The sequence below is a fragment of the Glandiceps talaboti genome, chromosome 5 (assembly GCF_964340395.1).
Source record: "Glandiceps talaboti chromosome 5, keGlaTala1.1, whole genome shotgun sequence".
Classification (NCBI taxonomy): Eukaryota; Metazoa; Hemichordata; class Enteropneusta; family Spengelidae; genus Glandiceps; species Glandiceps talaboti.
Window position 1 is genome coordinate 11,732,438 of NC_135553.1, and position 23,551 is coordinate 11,755,988.

Here is a 23,551-nt window from a genome sequence, read left to right on the forward strand (position 1 = left end):
ATTAATAGTAAGTTTGTTAGCATCACACCAAGTATTGATTTTATTAAATTCAGTATTGACATTATCGAGGTTGATGATGGTGGAGTTAAACGATTTGAATACATTAGTGTCATCAGCGAATAATCGAAAATTAAAGTAGTTAGTTGAGTTAGCAATATCGTTAATATAGATAATAAATAGAGTGGGGTCTAAAATTGAACGTTGTGGCACTCCACATTTAATTTGTTGTGGCTCAGAAGATTTACCATCAATAACAACAACTTGTTTACGAGATTGAAAATAACTGTCAAACCATTGTAATGGTTGGCCTCTTATCCCATAAAATTTAAGCTTCTGTAGAAGGATAGTATGATCTATTGTGTCAAATGCCCTTTTTAGATCAACAAAAATACCAATAGTTGTCTGGCCCTTTTCTATTTGATCCATTAAGTAGGTTCGGATTATCGTGACATAAACGACTGGGGTATATAAACCGTATTTTCTGTTCAAAGACAAAATCTTGGCATGTACAATAAACAATGTATATGGTACTATTAAAATAGTTTTCCGACATTTTTCACAATTTATTGTTTCTATTCTTATTTTCTGTCTGTTTTGTTTGTCCTCTCAATCCCTTGTAATAATCATTTTTTTTATAGGCTTGGCTTTTTTACTTTGTGTTGTCATAGAAACTAATTTTCTCCCCCCCCCCTTTTCACACCTGGGTCCATAACTTTAATCACAGACAAGTAAGAATTGTCTGTATTTTAATGAACAGCTAGATCTCGTGCAGGAATAAGAATAAAATGAAGCAGGTCAAGTAGTTATATTGGTATCTATGTTATCATCAAACTATTTGGAATATTGTGATCAATCGGTCTAGTGAGAAAACTAAGGATTAGCACATTGTGTTCTAGTCATCCCAAGGAGTGGGTAAATATAATTTATCAAATGTGTCGATTGACTGGCTTGCATATACAATTAATGACTCTAGATATGCATTCTGAGACAAGTTCAGACAACAACACGGCACAACACGTCGTTCGCTAGACTCTCTCACAGTCCTCAGGGCTGTTTTGTTTGTACCCGGATATCGACTGCATCCTTGTACAGTGGGCCCTCAACGACCACATAGGGCTAGTTATTTGTTGAAGTGTAATACTGCAAGGTAAGGGGGCATCGCAGTATTAACACGTCAACAAATGATTAGCCCTATATTCTAGTACGGTAGATATCGGTACATACAAAACAGCTAATAGCGATGCTCCCGAGGACAGGTGGGAGTCTAATCGTTCGCAGCCTGTGAACAGAATGAAGGTTATTATACATCATCACTTGTTAAAATTTAATTCTTGAGCAGTGGTTTGATAAGTGGTCGTCGATATAACCCCCCACCCCCACCCCCGGGCATCATGAACTCTAGCAACTTCTACAACGTTGTAGTACCAGTGTTTACGCTGGTAGCTGCTCGACATGCCATAATATCTTTACTACACATTTACTAGTACATTCCGTTTCGGTCATATGGAGGAGCTAGCAGGACTTCGACGGCGGGGAGGGGGGGGGGGTCGGAGGGGATCTTAGTCAAAGTCAAGTCAAAGCAAATCAAAGAGTCGAGTCGAGTCGAGTCGAGAATACTGTACTAATAATATACATTTGCTCATCAGGTATTGTATTTTGTTTTTATCAAATGCACAGGCATACAGTAATATACAATATCTGAACAAACGTATATTATTGTAACTGTTATTTTTAATAAATGAACACCTACCTACACATACGAATATGAACTAAGATTCTAGCCAATCAACCACTTTCACAGTGGATAATATTTTCTTGATATATGGACACATATACCCATGGATACATAGAATTTACGTGCCATTGGTGATTTTGGCAAAAATGCTCAAAATCATTTGAACTGGGCTTGTAGGGTAATATAGTAACGGAGTTCAGTATACAGGCCCGCATATACATTATAGATACTAGTAATATGGGTATTATCGTGTGTTTATGGTATTTTCATTTATTAAGTTTGTTTGTTTGTTTGTTTGTTTGTTTGTTTGTCTTTATTTGTGTATATACTTTTTTGTAACACGGTTTTTGATCCCTGTGCACAGTGATACACCTTCACGGAATATTAATGAATAGTTTGAACTTACGAGTCCAGGATTGAACAGCGTCCTCAACGTTAGGTACAGATTGTAAATGACACCGATTGTGTGTGTAGATCTCTCAGACCAGACAAGACAGGTGTGAAACATGGCTGCCAAGAATCTCGTGTTTTGCACGTTGATGCTGACGCTTTTAGCGTTGGGAATATTTGATTACCTGTTGAATGTTGAGTCGAATGGCTGTGAGATGACATACATGTGGGAAAAACCTCGGTACATGGTAAGTATTTCTAATGTGTACATGCTGTATCACTATCAGCGCGGCCACAGTCCGTCTCAGCGTTTGTAGCAGGTTACCCTGTGTTGTTGCTCCGCGATCCAGGTAAATGGTAACGCAGACTGTCGGAGCTTTGCAATTTCCATGGATCTGGGTATCTGGGGTGCATTTAACAGAGTATGATACTGTCCAGTAAGCGTAGTTCGATAACACAGCACGGCCACGTGGATGAGCACATATTGTACCCCCAACCACAACAATGTTTACAAGTGCTTCAAATTCAATGATCAGTTGAACTGTGGACATGTCTGTCTGTCTGTCCGGGATGCGATGACCAATGCATTCCACACATGCAACGAAAGGATATCTTACAAAATACAGTACCGTTGTTTTTAGGAACCTTTGTAAAATGACTGGGAAATGCAAAGGTAGATTTTATCTACTCACCACCCTTAGTTACCAAACACACTGGATTCATGAGTTATTAAAATTAATGTGCATTTTTCATATATTTGTCTGTTTTTTTTTCTTTTGTAGGTTGTACCAGGTATATCAGAGAAAATTAAACAAAAGTTTCCCCAGTACTCTCTGCATCTGTATGGAGAAGGTCGCTATGCTGATCAATCTGAGTAAGCCTCTGGAATATTTTGTTTCTTGAAACTGTTCATGAGTGTCAAAAATGCTGGGATTCCAAATTACATGACCCTGGTTTGCTTTTTCACAACCAACCAACGAACCAACCCAAAATTTATGTATGCACATTGAGAATTATATCACAAAAGTTGCATTTGTCAGAAATTATTGAAATAAAAAAAAATATGTTGTGCCCTCAAAAAAATGAATATATTTACCCTATGTATTTTGAATGGTAAAATTGCAATCAGAAACATGTTGTTTTGTTACTTGACTTACAGTAAAGATCAACCAATTTAAATAACTGGGATCATTTGATTTGCAAGACACTATAGCCATTGCATTGAATGTATTACTTTTATGACTTTACTTTCAATTTTTATATTGGTTTATTCATTGGAAGAAGGACTACCCTCAACATATACAGACTCAATGACCTTTCACCTTTGGCATCCCATAATGGTTTGATTCAGTCAACTAATGCATGATACCAGCATATTTCTCCTGTAGAAACTGAACATGTTATAGCTCTTTCTATCACATGCAATTCCATGTTTCAAATTGTCAGGTTTACAGTTTGTTTGAGCTGAAATGAAATGGTGTTGAAATGTTTTTAATTTATATGTTTAGATGGATATATACAGATATAGACTGGCTAGCTATATTTATCTGATTTTTTTTCACCTACATTCAATAATGGTGATATAGAATTAGAACAGTGGAGGGATGGTACAAAAGGCACACCTTGCTAATGTTCTCCGGAATTTTTGTACAAGAGCAGGTACACAGGACAGTAACAAACATGGGATATACTTGTCAGTTTGAGACCAGGACGTTAACGGGAGGATCTTAGTTCAAATGACTGTTTTGACTCCTTAATATCAATCAGATTTGTATCATTTGCACTGAGGGCACAGACACTGTTATAATGTGAGTCTTTTTCACAACCCTAGGGAGTTATGACCAAGGTTAGTGTAGGGTGTGGAATGGGGTCAGACTCCCTAGCATAAACCTGATTTGTATCATTTGCAACGAGTGCATGAACACTGTTAAATGTGCCCCCCCCCCCCCTTTGCAAGCTAGGGGGTTAGGTTAGGGTTAAGGGTAGTTTAGGGACAGCGATAGGTTTAGACTCCCTAGTACAATCCTAATTTGTATCATCTGCAATGACTGGGCACTGTAGTATATGTGTCTCCCTTTCAGCATATCAAACCCAGCAAAATCTATCATTATTCTAACTGTGAGGTTGTCCACCAAACATGGAAGACATGGTAAAAAGATAATCGGTACAAATCATCACTATAGTCTACATTCATGAATATGTATTGGTTGCTTCTTTTTATAGAAATATGAAACTGAGGGGTATACCTGTACTCTTTATCCCAGGAAATGCAGGAAGTTATAAACAAGGTAAAAATAGCTTTATGAGTAAAGTTCAAATTCTATTATCTGTGAGTTTTGTACTACCCCAGTAATTGAAGTACAACAGAGTGCAAGTAAAACCTGTGTATCGAGAAATGTTTTGTACAAAGAATATACAAGTAAAAATGTGTACACCGACTTGTCTGTATGGTACAAGTCTGTATGCTAGAGACATTATACTTGTTACAATACATGAACTTTTCTCAGGGTAAGACCCCCCCCCCCCCCACCCTCCTCCTCATCTTTGAAATCGTTGGAAACTTAATTTATTAAGTTTACATAACGAAATATATAGTGCACAAAATTTATAGAGTCTGGGTTAGTCGTGTTGTCTGAAAAGTACATGTCAATTTTTGGGCCACACCAAGTAAGGAGAAGGAGAGAGGATAAAATAAAATCTTGCCTTGACTTCAAGTCTTACACAAAGTATGCATACTAGTACCATTTCCAATGTGACAGACACTGCAGAATTTGAAATATATATCAAGTCATTAATTTTAAATCTACTTTTTCTTAAGAATATTAATGACATCATATTTATGTGTACGTGTGTTTCTTACTTTTAGTCAGATCACTGGGGTCCGTAGCACTACGGAAAGCAGAAAAGTCATCCTATCACTTCAACTATTTTGTTGTAAACTTAAATGGTGAATTCTCTGGTCTATATGGTGGTATACTTGATGGACAAACAGGTAGGCTGCAATTTTTCACCATTCACAACTAGTTATATATAGGCTGTAAGATACAGTGTGTAGTGCAGCCCTATCAGCCACCATTCAGCTCTGGGGGCATGTGCTGCGCATCTTCCAGTGTACACATGTCTTGGTGTGTTTACAAACAAGAGCTTGACACTATCTAAAATTCAATTATTTCATGTTTTTTCAAGTGAATTTCAAGTGTCATCTCAGTGTGGAACTTTGTTTGATCTGTTCTTTCTTTTAACATAGAAATTAGAATGTCCCTTGTCAGTAAAGTGTTTAAACTTTTACTGTTACTTTGTTCAAGAAAACTCCAACCTATTCTCAGTTAAATTCGCTAAAAAATCAGGGGTCACCGTACATTTTTTTGAAATAGAGGTCAAAATGATATCAAAATCTTGTCATTTTAGAATCCAATATGGCTGCCAAATACAATTTAACTTGATGGCAGAATAAACAATTGTTAATCCTCCTCTCAACTTATACATAGTTGCGTACAAACAAATACCCCCTAGGTAGAAACAGGATTCATTTCCTTGAAAACAAGACAGTGAACCCACAGATTTCTTTTAATTTTTAGTATTTCAAAAGGGCCTGGAACAAGCTTTCCGTATGGCAAAGTTGGAAGAGAATTTGATTTTTAGGGAAATGAGTCCATGAGAGACATTCTACATTGTATGAACCAGGTCTACTGAACTCAGAAATGTGAAGGACAGTTTTATTGTCGTCGTTGTTGTGAATTGCAAGTCAATTATGGAACCGAGTATGTGAAGTGTTTGTCTATACTTTGTTCTGTCAACAGAATATGTACATCACTGTTTGAAGCATATCTTAACCCTGTACAAACTGTCTAAAACTCCTCCCAAGTCTGTTGTACTGGTTGGGCATTCTATGGTAAGTTGGAACAAATCTGTTATCAATCAATATATTGATGTTTTCTTCTTTCTCAACTGAGCTTTCAGTGTTCCAGTAATAATGATTGTAATATACCATTGGTCTTCACAATGTATTGCATGTTGCATCCACATAGACATACACACCCACACATGCACATTCACATACACACAGATACACGATTGAGACTCATGATGCATGTGATGTAGACATATGTGTGCTCACACATGCACACACATACACAGACTTACGGATGCACTTATAGATGTGTAGAGACACAGCATACATACAGACATGCATATACACACATGACAGACACACACACACACACACACACACACACACACACACACACACACACACATGGTATTACACACAGACATGCACACAGATACATATGACATACAATCCATCGTATACACAATGTTATACAATGTTTAAGATTTCAATCGTCTATCTGCCTCATAACTAGTAATATCGTATATTTTGTCATTTCCAAGGGTGGAATCATTGCCCGTGCTCTCTTCACCCTTCCTGACTTCAATCCAGCATTGGTACACACAATCGTTACCCAGGCAACTCCTCATATGGCACCAGTCATTGAGATGGATATACACTTAGCCCAGTTCTATAACAAAGTCAACCAGGTATGTGATAATTATATTATAGTGTTATGGCTTGGTGTAAAACAGTATTCACAAAACTAATGCAGTAGTGGTGACAATAATTTGCACTAGTTAACAAATAGATGTGAAAATAAATTACTCAAGTTGATTTGTGCTTTTATGTGAAAGAGATGCTCTTGTGCTTTCATCAATTTATAGCCTAAAGTCCATGGTTTCCTCTTGGAAACAAGAGAAATATCCTGGAATAAGAACATGATCCAGGCTAACAATATCATTATAGCATTTACAGACACAATTTGACAGCTAATATTATAGTATATTTCGATACAGTTCTAGCTTTTAGTCCCATACTGCAAAAGTATCCTGCAGTTGTATTGAACGGATGACAGGTATATATATGTGTCAATGAATGTCTGCAAAAGAAATGACTGGAAACAATTTTCCAATAGTCCTCAACCCCTCCCTCTTTCAAAAATATGGACAAAATATAACAACCTATATAGGGCAGATGACATGTGAGTGCATGTGTGTGTGTCTATGAATGGCTGCCAAAACATTGGGTGGAAGCAATTCCTAACACCCCATACCCACCCCTATCTAAAACAAGATATGGTCATAATAATACCACTTATGAATCTTTTCTCTGTCTGTTGTGTAGTTTTGGATAGAGAATCAGAATACTTCAGCTCTACAAGACGTAACTGTGTTAACTGTAGGAGGTGGTGAAAGAGACTTCCAGGTGCGAGCTGGTTTGACATCAACTCGTGATGTAGTTGCTGGCGATAGGAGTATCAGTGCTGTGGTAAGAATTGATTTTATTGGACCATCATACTTCTTGCAGTTCCTTGCATTTGATTTAGCAATTGATTTTTATTTCAATGATATGTCAATTCATTCTTTGTACAGATAACGACTCTATGTGTGATGATAATATTTCTAGCCTTACTTCCATCCAGGCACAAGCAATTTCTCGTAGCTCCAACAATATTCCCTGAAGAAGGCTATCCATGTATGGCTGAAATGTCAGAAAGTAAAGCTATTGTAAACCAAGGACAAACGAACTTGTTTTCCTTTCAAACCCTTTACAGTTATTTTCAAGTCCATGTGTCCTCTTTGATACATCAATATTGTAGTTGGACTGATGGTAGCTTTCACCACAGATCCAAATATTTCTATATCTAGTCTAGTATATCAAGTCTCCAACTACCATACAGTGGCAATCAAAGTATCGGCCTCTTAAGACAGACACAAATGAAAACTAATGTTAAATGTGTTAGATTACACAAGTGGGTGATAGCAATTCCTCTGTTATGTGGACATAATCACCCTGTGATCAAGATAGTATAAACACTGGAAGTCCTCAAAAATATACACTGCAAGATCATGGAAGTCATCAGAAATGATACCCTTCTATGAGTACTATTAAAGCCAAGCCCACTCATAGCTTATATCAGTATATCAGAACATCAATTGCCGCTGTTGTACATATCGTAAAAGAGGTGATACTTTTACATCCAGTAAATGTCAATTTGTTGTTTGCAGACCAGTGGAATACCCAAGGTATGGGTATCAACAGACCACCAGTGTGTTGTATGGTAAGTGTTATTATGACATCCACAAGTCAGTCTGTTATCTTGAAATCTCTAGCATTTAACCATCCTACTAGAAAGACGTCATCTCAAGATGTTTACACCAGTAGCTGTGTCCAGATACAAATCAAGTTCTCAATTGCATTCAGTGTTTGATAACTAAAGGCTTTATTTGTATCAATGTCTTTCTACAAGAATGGACTCTGGGTTCATAGTATAAAATGAAAATTTCTACTCATAGAGCTAAAACATTTCTTGGAAGAGAATCCCAAATTTCCGTTGATGTCTTGTCAGTATCATTAGGGATGTACTACTCATAGTTTCTTTCTGTTTCTGGGTATGTGTTGTCTTTATCACTGTAGAGTGTCTAGTTTTTCAGCAAATTCACTAGTTCTTCTGGAAAGTGTTCACACAGTTAAAACATCCAAATGATACATGTAATGATTTTAAATATTGTGAATGGTTATAAATTGTCTAGGATTAATTTGATTTTGATCGACTTTGATATAGGTGTAGACAACTGGTGTTGGCAACCAAGAGAGCCATGTATGACATCATTGACCCTAATACAAGACAGGTTTGTCTCATCATTTAATTCTCATTTCCAAGAACAGAATATTGTTTCAATGTTTCTTATCATAATTACTGATAAGTATCATTATTATTGACTTTAGTTAGACTCACTAAACTGTTGAGACGGAGGTTCTTCTTACATAGTTTGGAGACAGGTGAAATAATACAATATTTACATTAAAAAACAAAAAATAGAATAGATGCTAATTATACAGCAACAAAGATAAAAACAGTGTCACAGGGAGAAAAATCTCCTGAAACAGATTGTCCTGTCAGTCTTTCATGGAAAAAAAAGTTTTGAAAAAAGTGATGAAAAGGGGGAGTTGATTACCTGTGAGGGGTTGAATGAATATATTGCTGTCATTTGTCTGACAAGCTGTCTTAGTCAATATACCAGTGTGTGTGTGTCTTTGTGCTGTACCACTCTGTGTCTGCAGTGCTTAGTGCACAATACCAGTATATGTATAACACTGTAGGCCCCTGTGTCTGTGTAGTCAACATACCAGTGTGTGTGTCTTTGTGCTGTACCATTCTGTGTCTGCAGTGTGTAGTGAACAATACCAGTACATGTATAGAGCTGTAGGTCCCTGTGTCTGTGTAGTCAACATACCAGTGTGTGTGTCTTTGTGCTGTACCATTCTGTGTCTGCAGTGTGTAGTGAACAATACCAGTACATGTATAGAGCTGTAGGCCCCTGTGTCTGTGTAGTCATCAGACCAGTGTGTGTGTCTTTGTGCTGTACCACTCTGTTTGTGTAGTCAACAATAACTATATGTCTCGTACCCCATTGTCTCCAGACAAATTTTACTTCTTTGGAAGCCATGCTACATATTACAGAACAGTTTTGTTTCCTTTCATCTACGTGTATACTGTAGAGTCTCATTAGGATGAAATTCTGGGCTACAAAATTTCTGACTTGCTTTATACCCATCTAGCCATGAACTTTGACCTCAATTTAACTAGCCATGAACTTTGACCTCCATACTAGTGGAGGCACCAGTCAGTGTGTAAACATGATACATTTGACATGAAAATACAGGCATTGTGGTATTTCGTTTACTTTGTGTACAAGTTAAAACACAAATCTGCACCCAGTAATTTCTCTTTTTGGAATGACATTGCCATGGTAACTGAGTAGTCATATCCTTTTCTGTAGGTTAGTACTGATGCTAAGTCATATTTCAGAGTAATATTACCATGGTAACTGATTATCCATGTTATATTTTGTAGGTTAGTACTAATGTTAAATTATACTTCAGAATGTTTCCATGGTATCTGATTACTGTGTTATATTTTTTAGGTTAGTACTGATGCCGACTTCAAGATGCAAGTATTTGGTCATCACTTTGGGTCTCACAGTGGTGCTAAGAAACCACCTACTGGTGACAAAGGAGAGAAAAAATTTATAGGTATGTGATAGAATGTCATGTGATGGCAAAATGAAAGATGGATTTGGTAAAGGTTTGTATCTAAACTCTTCATAATATCACATGTATTATCGATGATAATGGTCCTTGTTTGTTATTGCGACACATTACAAATGATGGGTCAGGTGGTCGGTTGGAACAGAAAGAAAGAGAAAACATAATATGTAAGTAAGTGACAATTTCACATAACTTCGTTCATGTAGGGAGGGAGGGGGTCTGGCAGCAATGTGTTTGCTGAACTTCACTGTCACTCTTGTAACCAAATTTAGAAAAGTTTCATGCCTTTCATAATAAAAGGTTCTGTATGTACTACTGAGATGATAAGTTGATTCAAATTTACTTCTAATATGATATACAGTGGTGGGTTTCGGGTAGTATTTTAATGTTTTTATCATGTTTCTATATTGTATCGATGATAGGGGAAGGGCCAATACAATTTTCACCATGGTTTACATCATATATAAACGTATTGTACTTGTGAACATTCGTTTAGGGGAGGAAGTTTGGCCTAAAATGAGTGAAGTTTGTTATTGAGCTTGTGTGACATTGTGCGATTGTCCTTAACTATTAAAGTGTATGTATATATGTTGGTGATACTTTCATTTCATAATCATATTTTCAACATTCTCAATAACATAGAAATGACAATTACAGTCAGAAGGAAACTATGAACAATTTGAATTATTAAAGGTTCTGAATTCCAACAGTAAAGTAATTTTAAAACCATAGGTCCCCCTAAAATATTCCACCATTGTAACTCCACTGATGTTGCAACATTTGTAAAAAGAAAGTAATAATGTCATCAGCTTGGCTATTTACGCAGAAATTTTGCAAATGTAATGAGGATGACTACCGTGTTGTATTACACCAAGTTGTGTTTAAAATGAATACTAAAATGTGATTCTTTTGTGATACTTTGTGTGTCTACAGGAAATAAATGGGTACTTGTAAGTGACAGCCAATGGAACAAGCCACCAGAAGAGCTGAAACCATCGGCAACAATCAACTACATGCTTCCCTTGACAACACATAGAAAAACCTTTGATAGCGTCGTCATAGTTACCAATATGGTTGATGAGAGCTGGATATCGACCTGTACAAACGTCAGTGAAACAAAGTGTGTTAGTGGTAGTGATATTTCTAACAAAGCTGAGTTAATTCCACCATTGTATACCAACTATAAAGTACTTCATCTCAGTCTAACTGATTTACAGGATGGTGTGTCACACTTGGTTATTACTACACCAAAACTACAAAGGGTTAGTGTTGCAGTGTTTTGCATTCTCTCTACCCCTCTCAATAGACCTGTTGCCAGTTCCAAGATGCATCGTGCATCTCCCCATACAACGCCATGCATTCTGTATGTACTAGAGGTTTACATACTACTTAGGGGGATGGTTGTCACCTGACTGTACACTGAGTTTATCAGTTGTTGATGTTGGTCTTTGTTCTATAAAATCACCGACAATTAAAGAGGTCAACATGTCTTTCCATCATTTCACAATGAAAATATTATTTCAAATGTAAAATAGATAAAATAAACTGAAAGGTAACAACTGTAAAGTACTCCTGGCGTTACCATAGAAGGGTGTGTGAAAACAAATTGATATGCATACATAAGGAGAATGCTTTCAGGATGATGAACAAGTTGAGGCAATCTTTCTTATGCTACAAATTTACTAGCAATTGAAACAACATTAATCATTTTTGTCATTTAGGGATATTAATGTTATAAACTCTTTTAAAAAAAGACTGTACTTACATGGGTTTTTTTTTGTTCATTTCTTAAAGTCTGATGTAAAGGTAGAGTTCTACAACAGTAGTGAAAGACTTCAACTTTATGAAGCAAGAAGTGTCTTCATGGCTGGTAAGTAAAATGTGTAAACTCAGCTTGTACCTCAAGATAGAGACTAGAAACATTAGGGTTAGGGATTTTAATATCAGGGCTATGTTGATGAAATAATTTGTAGAGCCATTTATTTGATACAAAATGTCACATGAAAAGCAAAGTTCAGCATTCCTCGATCTTCAGGTGTTCCTTAGTCCTCTCTCCCTACCAATTTACAAACTGGCTGTATTCTCTCCTAACCTATTTTGACAAACTTTACTTTTTTATATTTGCAGCCATGACAGACACTGTCATTACAAAGACACAACCTGGTCAAGTCCTGGTGAACATTGGTGTAAAAGGATTTGACTTGGTACATCAAGCACATACAGCCATTCTGACTCCACTGGAATGTGAAGATGGTCTTAACCCAAGTACGTTTTTTTTTTACCTCACTTTAGGGAGAGGTTATTGCCATGCTGTCTGTCAGTCCATCTGTATGTCTGTGTCATCACTTTCTCAAAATGGTTGGCTTAATTCAGACAAAAATTTGGTACATACATGCTGTGGGTTAATGGCCAGAACTTATTTGTTCTGGGTGAGATCATATGTGTATGGAAAGTAGCACTTTTAGTATAAACAGTGTTTGGTCAGCTTTCCACAGAATTTTAAGATCAAGAGTAAAAGTTCAAAGGTCATCTTGTACATATGTGTGGATGACATACTTTTTGTTTGTTGACCAACAGGATGCAGTCACTTTGAAAGCTCTTACTCATCCCAAGTTCTAGTGACCTCGTTCATTTAGCTTATTTGATCTGTGTTCACTTGGTGAAAAATCTTCTGTAAATTATGTAAATTTCTAGTCAGAAACAGAGTTTTTGTTGTAGTGTTTCTCATTATTTGTTAGGCTTTCAAAGTGTGGGACCCCTGAGACACACATGTGAATTGGGTGGTTGCTGGTTTGAATGGATATTGTAGTATATGTACACTTTATACATATATGTTTGGTTGATAAACTTTCTCATTTCTTCACCTTACAGAAATGAATACAACTATACGTATGCATGTCCCATGGTACAAGGATAACATCTATTCTGTTGATAAGGCAACAGAAGTAAACATTCTATCACTACGGTTACAACTAAACAAACCAGCTGATGAGGAAAGACTAGTTGAATTACAAGTTTATTTAAATCCGCAGTGTCAATACAAAGTGGAAATGAAGTCCAGCTTTAAGGGCTGCCTGGGACAGGTAAGCAAATCTCACTTCTTTGTGCTGTTGTTACATCTCAGGGCTGTATGGGACAGGTAAGCAAAGCTTACTTCTTTGTGCTGTTGTTACATCTCAGGGCTGTATGGGGGCAGGTAAGCAAATCTTATTGCTTTGTGCCATTAATCTGAGGGCTGTACGAGACAGCTAGGGCAATCCTTACAGCCCCGTCTTCTAGTTTCCAGGCCTGTATGGGACAGGTAAGCCAATCCTTTCAGCCCTGTCTTCTAGTTTCCAGGGCTGTATGGGACAAGTAAGCCAATCCTTCTAGCTTTACCATACATCCGTTCTTTGATTCAATTATTGTGTTTTATTATAGTAACAGAAAATTGAAGTTGGAAAATATTTCTGATATTATCAATTGTAATTTAGAGACATTAGTTGATTATTTGATATTTTAGAGAAATAGAGATACAATGAAATTCTGTATTATTTTTACTGATTACTGAAGTGAAGCTTGTGAATACATAAATATATGATTCTTCATTCAGTCAGAAACTCAAAACCCAAGGGTTTTATAAAATGTCATGAGTACGATATTAAAGATGTCTTAGGTCCCTCAACCAAGAAAAAATATTAAGAAATAATACCTTATCATAATATATTTATTCGTATTTATTTTATTTATCAACAGATGATACGATTTTACAGTCTCCTACTTCCATCGTTCATCATCAATAACATAATAATGGTTCTACTCAGACAGTTACAGTTGATTTCCCAAAACGGTAAATTCAAAATTTTTCAATTTTGTAGTCTAGTATGAATCCATAGTGCAGAGATTTGGTGTTCACATTCATATTGTTATTTCCATTGCCAAGACCAGCGTTTCCATTATCACAAACCAAATGGCAAATAAACCATCTGTTTGGTAAATTGTTCTTTAAAAATCTACCAGTTGTCTTGTCAGACTGGCAACACTATATGTTAGGTTTCCCCGTTATGTTACCCATGGGACAAGATGGTCATTTCTTGTACAGCATACATAATACGGTGGCATACAGAGTCCCACTATTGAAATGCACATCATTTTGTGTCGACCATCAGACTACCAACAACAAGACATAACATTAGTAATCCATTACATATTGACAGGCACTTGTAATTGGCTATTTCATTCAAACGGTTATTCAGTCATCTTGGCCCATCATGTAATACAATCACACTGAATAAAGTATGTCATCTCTGTGCTAAGTTTGATAGAAATCTGCCATTGCATGTCAGAGATATGGCTATGTACAGATGGACACATGGACCGAACCTATTGTAATAGCCAACCTCAGGCACCATCCTATACTATATTCTGTCTGGTTGTGTTACACCAGTGGGCCAAGATAATGACATATTAAAGTCATGTGCAGACATGCTAGTGTTATTCGTTAATGTCAGATTATATTTTAAGAATAAAATATTGTAATTAGAGCACTGTCTATGTAAGAACACTTCCCAGAGATTGCTTTGCATGTTAGCGTGATGTTAGAGTGTCTTTCATCTTAATTACTGGCTAGGTTATTACAGTAAGAAGTCAAATACATGTATAATAGTATAGTTCTTTTTTATACATCCATCACAGAGTACTGCCATTCATTCACCTATGTACAATCTGACTACAATAAACCATTCAAAGTTGTACCACCAGTATTGCTATTAAAGACATTACTTGGGTAAGTTTAGTTATCATGTATTTATTCCAAAGTCTTTCCTTCATAAATGTAGCAAGTGAAAATGCATGAGAACAGATATGTCCATATGTTACTTCCAACTAAGTTCAGATTGATGTTAGCTCCATGATAAACCAATGCATTTTATTTCATTTTAACATCCATGTTCTTATTAAATAGTGAATGCACACGATATCCTTTCCCTTTAAATTCAGATATTACTCAAGTAAATAACTTGAATTATGTAATTTTATTTCAGGGTGGCATACTTCGGTAACCTTTGGAAGACCCTTCAACTGCCACCTTTGGATACAGAAGTTCTACAAAACCAGTATATAGGATTTGGTCCATTAGCCTTGATTATGTTTCTATTTGGTTATGCCTTGACAGCACTCATATCATCAGCTTTGACAGGATTTGTAAAGTTTATAGGCACCATCATTCTATATGGAATCAGGTACGTTATCATGCAGGTCAAAAGTGGAGATTATCACATACTAGTAGCACTTCCAATGTAACTCAGTAGAGAGAGTGCATATCATACCCATGCGATAATTTTCTGTATCATGCCTAAATATGGCAAGTGGTGCATTCGTCGATATCTGTTCACTCAGTGATTTGGCTTTGATTTTTTTCTCATTTGCACGTAAAATAATGTTTTACTATCATTTTCTGTGGTCATGTGATTCAAATGATGCTTCCGTGCCACAACCTCTATAGTATGGCTTATATAATAGTATGACTTATTAGCTCCTATACTTGGACATTTCCACCATACAATGTCTGTCTGCAAAACCCATATCTTGGCCATAAATTTTATTAGTGGGTACAAATCATGATTCTCAGTACATAATAGAGTATACCTCATTTTAGAGGATCGAAGTCTAGAACAAGAGATGGTGGACTTCTTGTTACATGTACCTGTAGTATTTATATATAGTGCATGGAGTGGAACTTGAAGTCATGATGTCAACCAAGTAGTCAAATGCCATTATTTTCAACCACAACAAAAATCCTTCATGCAGACATGCGTACCAGACGACCTCTGACCTTTCAGACATTTAAGTGTGTAACAATAACTAACATTGTCATTTTATTCCACAGACCAAGAATAGATATTAAGTCTGAAGAAGAAACTCCTGGTGGTGGTGGTGGTGGTGGTGGGGCTCCATGGGTTTTGTATTTCGCCATCGGTGTACTTATATCCACAGCTTTGAGATTATGTGGTACAATATCACTAGTTGTAGGATTTGTCTTGTACTTCTTCAAGGTAAGGAAATAGTTATATGATGCAATAATGGTCATCGATTTTGTTTCTACTTCATTTAAGGTAACATGTAGGTCCTAGTAGTATGTGCTACAATATTATTCATCATAGGTCCTACTTCAACAAGGTGATGTACAAATACAGTCAAATTTTTTTATAGCGTATAGAAAAGTTTATGGCGTTTGTGAGTTCAGCATTGTAAACTGCATTGTACCACAAGACATCTTTACTATTCTCTGTCATTGTTCTGTAGGTCGCTTGGCAGTACGCAGTTACGGTTCAGACCAAGAACTGCCTTAACATGGTATGTACACAATATATTGTCCTTCATTGATGATAAACAGAATGCTTTAATTCAATTTACAATCTTGATGAACAATTGCAAGATATTTATAGCACAGATACATATAAATATGTTATCTATGTTATATTTTTTGTTTGTGGGTGCTCAGTCATTTTCAGTCATTTGCATATAATTTGCATATGTGTATCATAATCAAACTCAATGCTTTTGTTCTGCTGAAAATCTCAAGCAAATTATGCTACATCATATACTGTAGCACACATAATATATGTTGGCAATACTTTGTCAAATTATGCTTAATAAGATATAATATATATGGTATATGTGATGTGTGTGTGTGTGTGTGTGTGTGTGTATAAAATAAAAATAACAATCACCCAATTTCTTGGTCAACGCCATGACTTCTGCTCCATAGTCTTCATATGCATAACTGTTGGCAAACATGAGAATAAATCGACCTTCTTGTTCTATTTTGACCCTCTAGTATGAGGTAAAATGCTATTGCAGTTACCGAGAATAGTGCAATGTTAAATGCAAAGTAAGCAACATTGTACAGATACCTTAACAGTGTATGTATGATTACATTATTCAGGACTCTCACATTTAACTTAGTCAGATGTAGCCGAGTGAACTGTTTCAGCTACAACTTTCTATTGGTTTCTATTGGTCTATCTGACAGACCTACTGCCTTGTGAATTTGGTTGTCTGGAAACAATATTAAGTGGTCTATGTGCTATGGACTACTATTAATTGCAAGCCCTGTCATTTCATGCAGCGCTATTAATCTGTCATTTCATGCTATGTCGTTGTTTTACTTTCATCTCCATGGTAGCAGCCCAAAGAGACTGAAGACAATGATAGTAAACCAGCTGATAATTCACCATTACAGATACCTGAAGTACTCCTAAGAGAACAGAATTCTTTCCATTATCACTTTTCACTCCTCTATCTGTGGGCTGCATTGTTAACTCTTAATATGCCAGCCCTTGTAGTTTGGGTGAAGAATTTGGAGTAAGTACCGATATCTAATGTGGCTATCATATTATTTATAAATATATTTGTGAAGTCATGATGGCTGGATGGTTAGAGGGACTGACTAGGCCTCACTACTGTCACTCGTTTCTGAATGGATAAAGTCCTTAGGCAAGATTTGAACCATGACTGTGCTTCAGTCAACCCAGCTGTATAATTGGGGACCTGGTAGGATGTAGATTGCAATGGAAATTCCTTAATCCTCTGTGCTGATAGAGGCTACAATGTATTGTATGCTGTCCAGGGAGTTGAGGAAGTATTATGGTTTGTTATAGGGCTATGCAAGGGATAGAATAGTTATACACTTTGAGCACAGTGTTGGAAAGTAGTTATATGAAATCTAACATTTTTGTTTCTTTTCCATGTACATAGAAAATAGTATGTTGCAAGAAATTATACAGAAAATAAATCAGTCATTATGATCTTACAATCTCTACTTTGAAGTTTTACATGTTATAGAAAAAAGAGGGCAATTATGAGTTACAACAATACCCCTTTGCCCACTCTCCCGTGTGAACAGCTGTACTGTGTAGAATTTCAAGCCCTGATATTAACTGACATAAGTTTTAATATATTGTGTTACAGATATTCTGTTAGTCTCAATCCTGATCCATCCATACATGTTACTATCATAGCCTGTGTATCACTGATGGTACTACTAGACCCAAGACATACTTTGCCTGTCAGACGGTAAGTCTTCTAATTCATCCATACATGTTACTATCATAGCCTGTGTATCACTGATGTTTATGATCATTGTTCAATGACTTACTTTATTTATTTTTCCTAATTCGCAGAGATCGTATCCAATTGCTCTCTAAGCTGATGTTTCTAAGCTGTATAGGTTTGGTGGCAGTTGGTATGATATCCCTCTACCGTATATCCTATCTGATAGCTGGTATATTTGGATTGCTAGCTCTTCTACAGTTGTAGGTGTTGGTAGGGTATTGTATATTTTCAACCGCTGAGACTAGTACACCCGTGGTCTTGACAGCGTACTTTCTAGGTAGGGTATCATATATTAAGACCGCTAGTACTTCTACAGAATATAGTCTAGGTAGGGTATCCTATATTAAGACTGCTAGTACTTCTACAGATATAGTCAAGGTAGGGTAGCCTATATTTAGACTGCTAGTACTTCTACAGATATAGTCTAGGTAGGGTATCCTATATTTAGACTGCTAGTACTTCTACAGATATAGTGTAGGTAGGGTATCCTATATTAAGACTGCTAGTACTTCTACAGATATAGTTTAGGTAGGGTATCCTATATTAAGACTGCTAGTACTTCTACAGATATAGTGTAGATAGGGTATCCTATATTTAGACTGCTAGTACTTCTACAGAATATAGTCTAGGTAGGGTATCCTATATTTAGATTGCTAGTACTTCTACAGATATAGTCGAGGTAGGGTATTCTATATTTAAACTGCTAGTACTTCTACAGATATAGTCTAGATAGGGTATCCTATATTTAGACTGTTAGTACTTGTACAGATATAGTCTAGATAGGGTATTCTATATTTAGACTGCTAGTACTTCTACAGATATAGTCTAGATAGGGTATCCTATATTTAGATTGCTAGTACTTCTACAGATATAGTCTAGATAGGGTATTCTATATTTAGATTGCTAGTACTTCTACAGATATAGTCTAGATAGGGTATTCTATATTAAGACTGCTAGTACTTGTACAGATATAGTCTAGATAGGGTATTCTATATTAAGACTGCTAGTACTTCTACAGATATAGTCTAGATAGGGTATCCTATATTTAGATTGCTAGTACTTCTACAGATATAGTCTAGATAGGGTATTCTATATTAAGACTGCTAGTACTTGTACAGATATAGTCTAGGTAGAATATCCTGTATTAAAACTGATAGTGCTACTAAAGTCATAGTCTGTACACATTTTCCTATCTAGTTACTAGTAAACATGAATTTGGATTGCCAACTGAGCACTGTGATATTGTTGGCAGGGTATCATATGCAATGACAGGTATACTTGTGTTGCTAGAAGAGAAGTGATAATATTAACCTCCCTTGAGTTTGTCACACATCAAGTATTGTGTGAATTAGGAGAATCAAGTTATTGCATAACTTTCTAACTCAATTAGTAATGCACTTGTAGTATAATTAAAGGGGAATGGATGTATTTCCTCATAAACATTTGGTGCTGGAGAGTCATTTCATGATTTCACATCAGATGTGTTTCACGCTATTGTCACTTAAAACACCTCTATTGTTGTCAAAATGACCCACTGTTGCCTCATGGGACTCGATAGACATACATATGTATTAGATGTACACTGAATATTCATGAATATGCATCAAAAGGTAATAAGCACTAAGGATCATGCATATTCAGTGTGCATCTAATACATATGAATGTCTGCCACGTCCCATACAGCAACAATGGACCAATGTGAGAAGAATGAGATTAAATAGAGTTTATGATTTTTGTTGGCAATCGTGCAAAAATTTATGTCGTGTGAAATCAGGAAATGACTCTCCAACCCAAAATTTATGAAAATACCTTAATTTTCTGGAGTAGCATTCCCCTTTATCAAATCTTCTAATTGGTATTCAAAATGAATCACTGATTATAGTTCAGGAAAAATTGTGATTTGAAATTGATTGTAAGAAATGAAGATTATGACTCGAATCACTTGAAACTAATTTCACCGTCTGATTCATGGACGAGTTGATTATTTTGGACTCGATGATGACTTCTTGAAGTCAGTAGATAGTTTCGGTTTTTTTTATCAAGAGTAATTTTTATGACAGGGCAAAATTTCTTACTACAACTCAGTATAGTACACTTTCATAAACTTTTCATATCATAATGAAACCATAGTGATTATCTTAATTTAAGTAAATACAAGATTGTAATATTGTTAATTCACTGATAATCATTGATTGAGATGCTAATAAACTTCAACCTAGATGACAATCATGGTTTTGTACATTTTATTTGAGGTGTTCACCATTACTTTGTTGACTGAAGTAAATGAAAAACATGACAAAATCACTTTTCAGCACAACTGAACTGTAAGGTTCAGTCATGCTATGTCTGTCTGTCTGTGTGTCTGTCTGTCTATAATCACCCTGTAATCAAGATAGTATAAGCAATGGAAGTCCCCAGTAATGTGAACTACAAAATAATTAAAGTCATCAGAAATGCCACCCTACAGTGTGGGTACAATTAAACCAAAATCCGTTCAAATTGCAAATACAAAATTGTATCAACATGTCACAACTGTCAGTAGTTTAACTCTGTGTTTATCTTAGTTGAAAGCTCTGTTTCCACTGCTGTACATATTTGTTTCCACATGGTCTGAGAAGTATGTGTTAATTGTACAGGGTCTGAGAGGTGTGTGTTAATTGTACAGGGTCTGAGAGATATGTGTAAATTGTACAGGGTCCAGGCATTTTACATTTGTTCGTTTTTTGTTAATGTATTTTTCTTTCTGCTTATTTACTATTTTTGATATAAAACTTACAATGTGATTAAACATTTATTTATTTCACTCTACTGTGATTTCTTACTGTTATCAGTGATCTTACTATAACCATTCATCATCAGACTTTCGCTAACTAAGCATGAAATTGCCGATAAAATAGTTAAAGTAAATGATCTGAGAGGTTTTGACAAATACACATACACAAAAATAAGATGTCCGTCAGGGTTTTGAATTATAGGATTGTCCATCGGGGATTTGGCAATGTTTTTTTTATTAGGGATTGAACTATAATTAGCATGACTGACAAACAAACAAAAACATGGCTGACCAAAAAACAAATTACAGAATGACATAATCTACTACCGAAAACAGGTCAAAGTGTTGTTTTAAGGAATGATTCCTTATATAGCCATTTCTCAACGCCATATTCCAGTTATCCCAGTGCCACAAGAGGGCGCCCCACATAAGGAAAAACGGACTAAAGTCACGTGGTGCTTTTACAATATTTTACCGGCAACGCTGATTTGTACTGTTGGACATCATCTCCTTGAAGTCAGATGAATCTCACCAGTGTACCGTGTTTTGTGAAAACAAATTTGATATTTGCGTAGCGTAGAATTACCATTGTACTAATGAGTTTCTACATACCAGTTCTGGTATCAATGAATTATTGTAGGAGATATGTTTTTAGAAAGTTGTCATATTCTTGAAAGACATGCAGAATATTGGCCACGAAACTAAGGAAAATATGTGCACCTGTTATGACTGCCAAAGAATTTTTTTTTGACTGGTACTAACCATAGAACTTCAAGCAGACTATACACTAATTTTTTTCTGTGAAATATTACGAAATTATGTGGTGTGTTGTTTTTTTTAAAATTAGGGCATAGTGCGAAATCATCATGATATTTCTGGTCTTAGAGCCATACGAATTGCGCTCCTAGTGGCAAAACTTTACAATCGTTTTGTCTTTCTGATAACTGGCGTATCCCCAGAGATTAAGTGCGCCCCCATTAGGTATGATCCATACCAATAACCCAATGAACAGGTACACTTTAGTCAACAAACAATGATAGACCATAATACTGTACTGAATAATTGACCGGAAAAACCTCTAGAGCGAGAAGTGAGTTTATCATTGTTCTTAAATAGGTTAATGTCTGAGTTAACTTTATTGCAAACAGATTTACTGAAACTACAAATGATAAATTATTAGTACAAGTACAAGTGGGTACTAGGATTATTTGACCAACGATATCGGGGTTTTTTTCAAGTTGGTGATTCTTAGTTTGTAAATGGATTTGAAACAAATTGATTGTAAATGGACATATCTCGAATTCCATGAACCAATAACTGACATTGTGCTCCGAATTTTTTAACATAAAGACCTTAAATGCTACAATGGCTGGTTCTGACCTAAATAATCATGTACATAACGCGTTATTAGAACCACACAGGCGTTTATATTTTGCATTGGCCTCAAACTGAACATACCAACATCACTAGTACTGAGTAAGAAAGTTTTCGGGGACATCACAAGCCCATAGATTTGGCGTTCGCGTGATCTCAGTGATATGCCGTTTCCAATTGGTGGAATGCATGAGACAGCCATGCCAAGTAAGACCTAACAAAACAAACGGCGTGGTTCTGTTACCCGACCCCACTTAGTTTTTCACTGCCGATCCTAAAGTTTTTTGGTTTGTTTTTTTTACATATTCGAGAAAAAAATAATAAATTGTGAAGTCTCGCCAGAAACAGTAGATGCGAAAACTGACATCAACTTAAAAAGATAACATAACACTCTTCTTCCAATCTGTAATGGCTGTACATCTGATGTGAAGAAACACAGAGACCGTATGGAAAAGAACGGGAAACATAACTACCTGAATTAGACACCCACACATATATGTGAGTGTCTCTCTGGAGAGAACAATGCTCGATGCAAATATTAGTAGTAGAGCATTAGATCCTTATTCTTTTGTTTGTTTCATAGATAGTTTCAAATGTACTGTAACCATGGTACTTGTACATGCAGTGTTGTGTATACATCCTTTGATAAAAAACAGCATTTTGTGTTAAACGCCAGTTAGCCTCAAACAACCTCAAATCTTACTAACATTGTAAGACAATGCTCAATTTTATCGTCATGCGCGACAAACCGCTTACTAACATTGCTACAATTTATATTCTAGCATGGCAAAAGTCTTACTAGCATTGCTACATTTTATCTTCTAGCGTGACAAAAGTCTTACTATTATATTGCTACATTGTTACATTTTATCTTCTGGCATGACAAAAATCTCATTATAATAACATTGCTACATAATTATTACCTTCTAGAGCGGCAAAAACTTTATTAACATCGTTACATTTTATCGTCTAGCTGGTTAAAATTTTAATAGAACCCAGTTATAATTTTAACCCAATTAGCGGACTAGGATCACCTAAAGGTAGGAACTGTAACACTCTTGTATATTTGTCGAGTAACACA

At 35.9% G+C, this 23,551-nt stretch overlaps 1 protein-coding gene across 1 annotated transcript; it reads left to right on the plus strand.

The window, feature by feature from the left end:
- The first annotated feature begins 2,227 nt into the window (after nt 1–2,227).
- Nucleotides 2,228–20,406, plus strand: LOC144435700 (GPI inositol-deacylase-like). The gene is made up of 22 exons (XM_078124307.1): nt 2,228–2,373; nt 2,908–2,999; nt 4,349–4,413; nt 4,992–5,117; nt 5,926–6,017; nt 6,518–6,664; nt 7,302–7,445; nt 8,186–8,238; nt 8,743–8,809; nt 10,106–10,214; nt 11,163–11,491; nt 12,024–12,099; nt 12,357–12,494; nt 13,101–13,312; nt 13,965–14,058; nt 14,904–14,994; nt 15,251–15,448; nt 16,096–16,261; nt 16,512–16,562; nt 17,395–17,573; nt 18,180–18,284; nt 18,392–20,406. The coding sequence occupies exons 1-22, from the start codon at nt 2,242–2,244 to the stop codon at nt 18,525–18,527; spliced, it is 2,802 nt and encodes a 933-aa protein (XP_077980433.1). The 5' UTR covers nt 2,228–2,241; the 3' UTR covers nt 18,528–20,406.
- Nucleotides 20,407–23,551: the final 3,145 nt, after the last annotated feature.

What these genes read in the sequence shown, in the direction of transcription:
- LOC144435700 (XM_078124307.1), top strand. Translation starts at nt 2,242, where the DNA reads ATGGCTGCCAAGAATCTCGTGTTTTGCACGTTGATGCTGACGCTTTTA. An exon ending in AGGAGAGAAAAAATTTATAG is followed by an intron (nt 10,215 to 11,162) that starts GTATGTGATAGA and finishes GTGTGTCTACAG; the next exon opens with GAAATAAATGGGTACTTGTA. An exon ending in CCAAGAACTGCCTTAACATG is followed by an intron (nt 16,563 to 17,394) that starts GTATGTACACAA and finishes TCTCCATGGTAG; the next exon opens with CAGCCCAAAGAGACTGAAGA.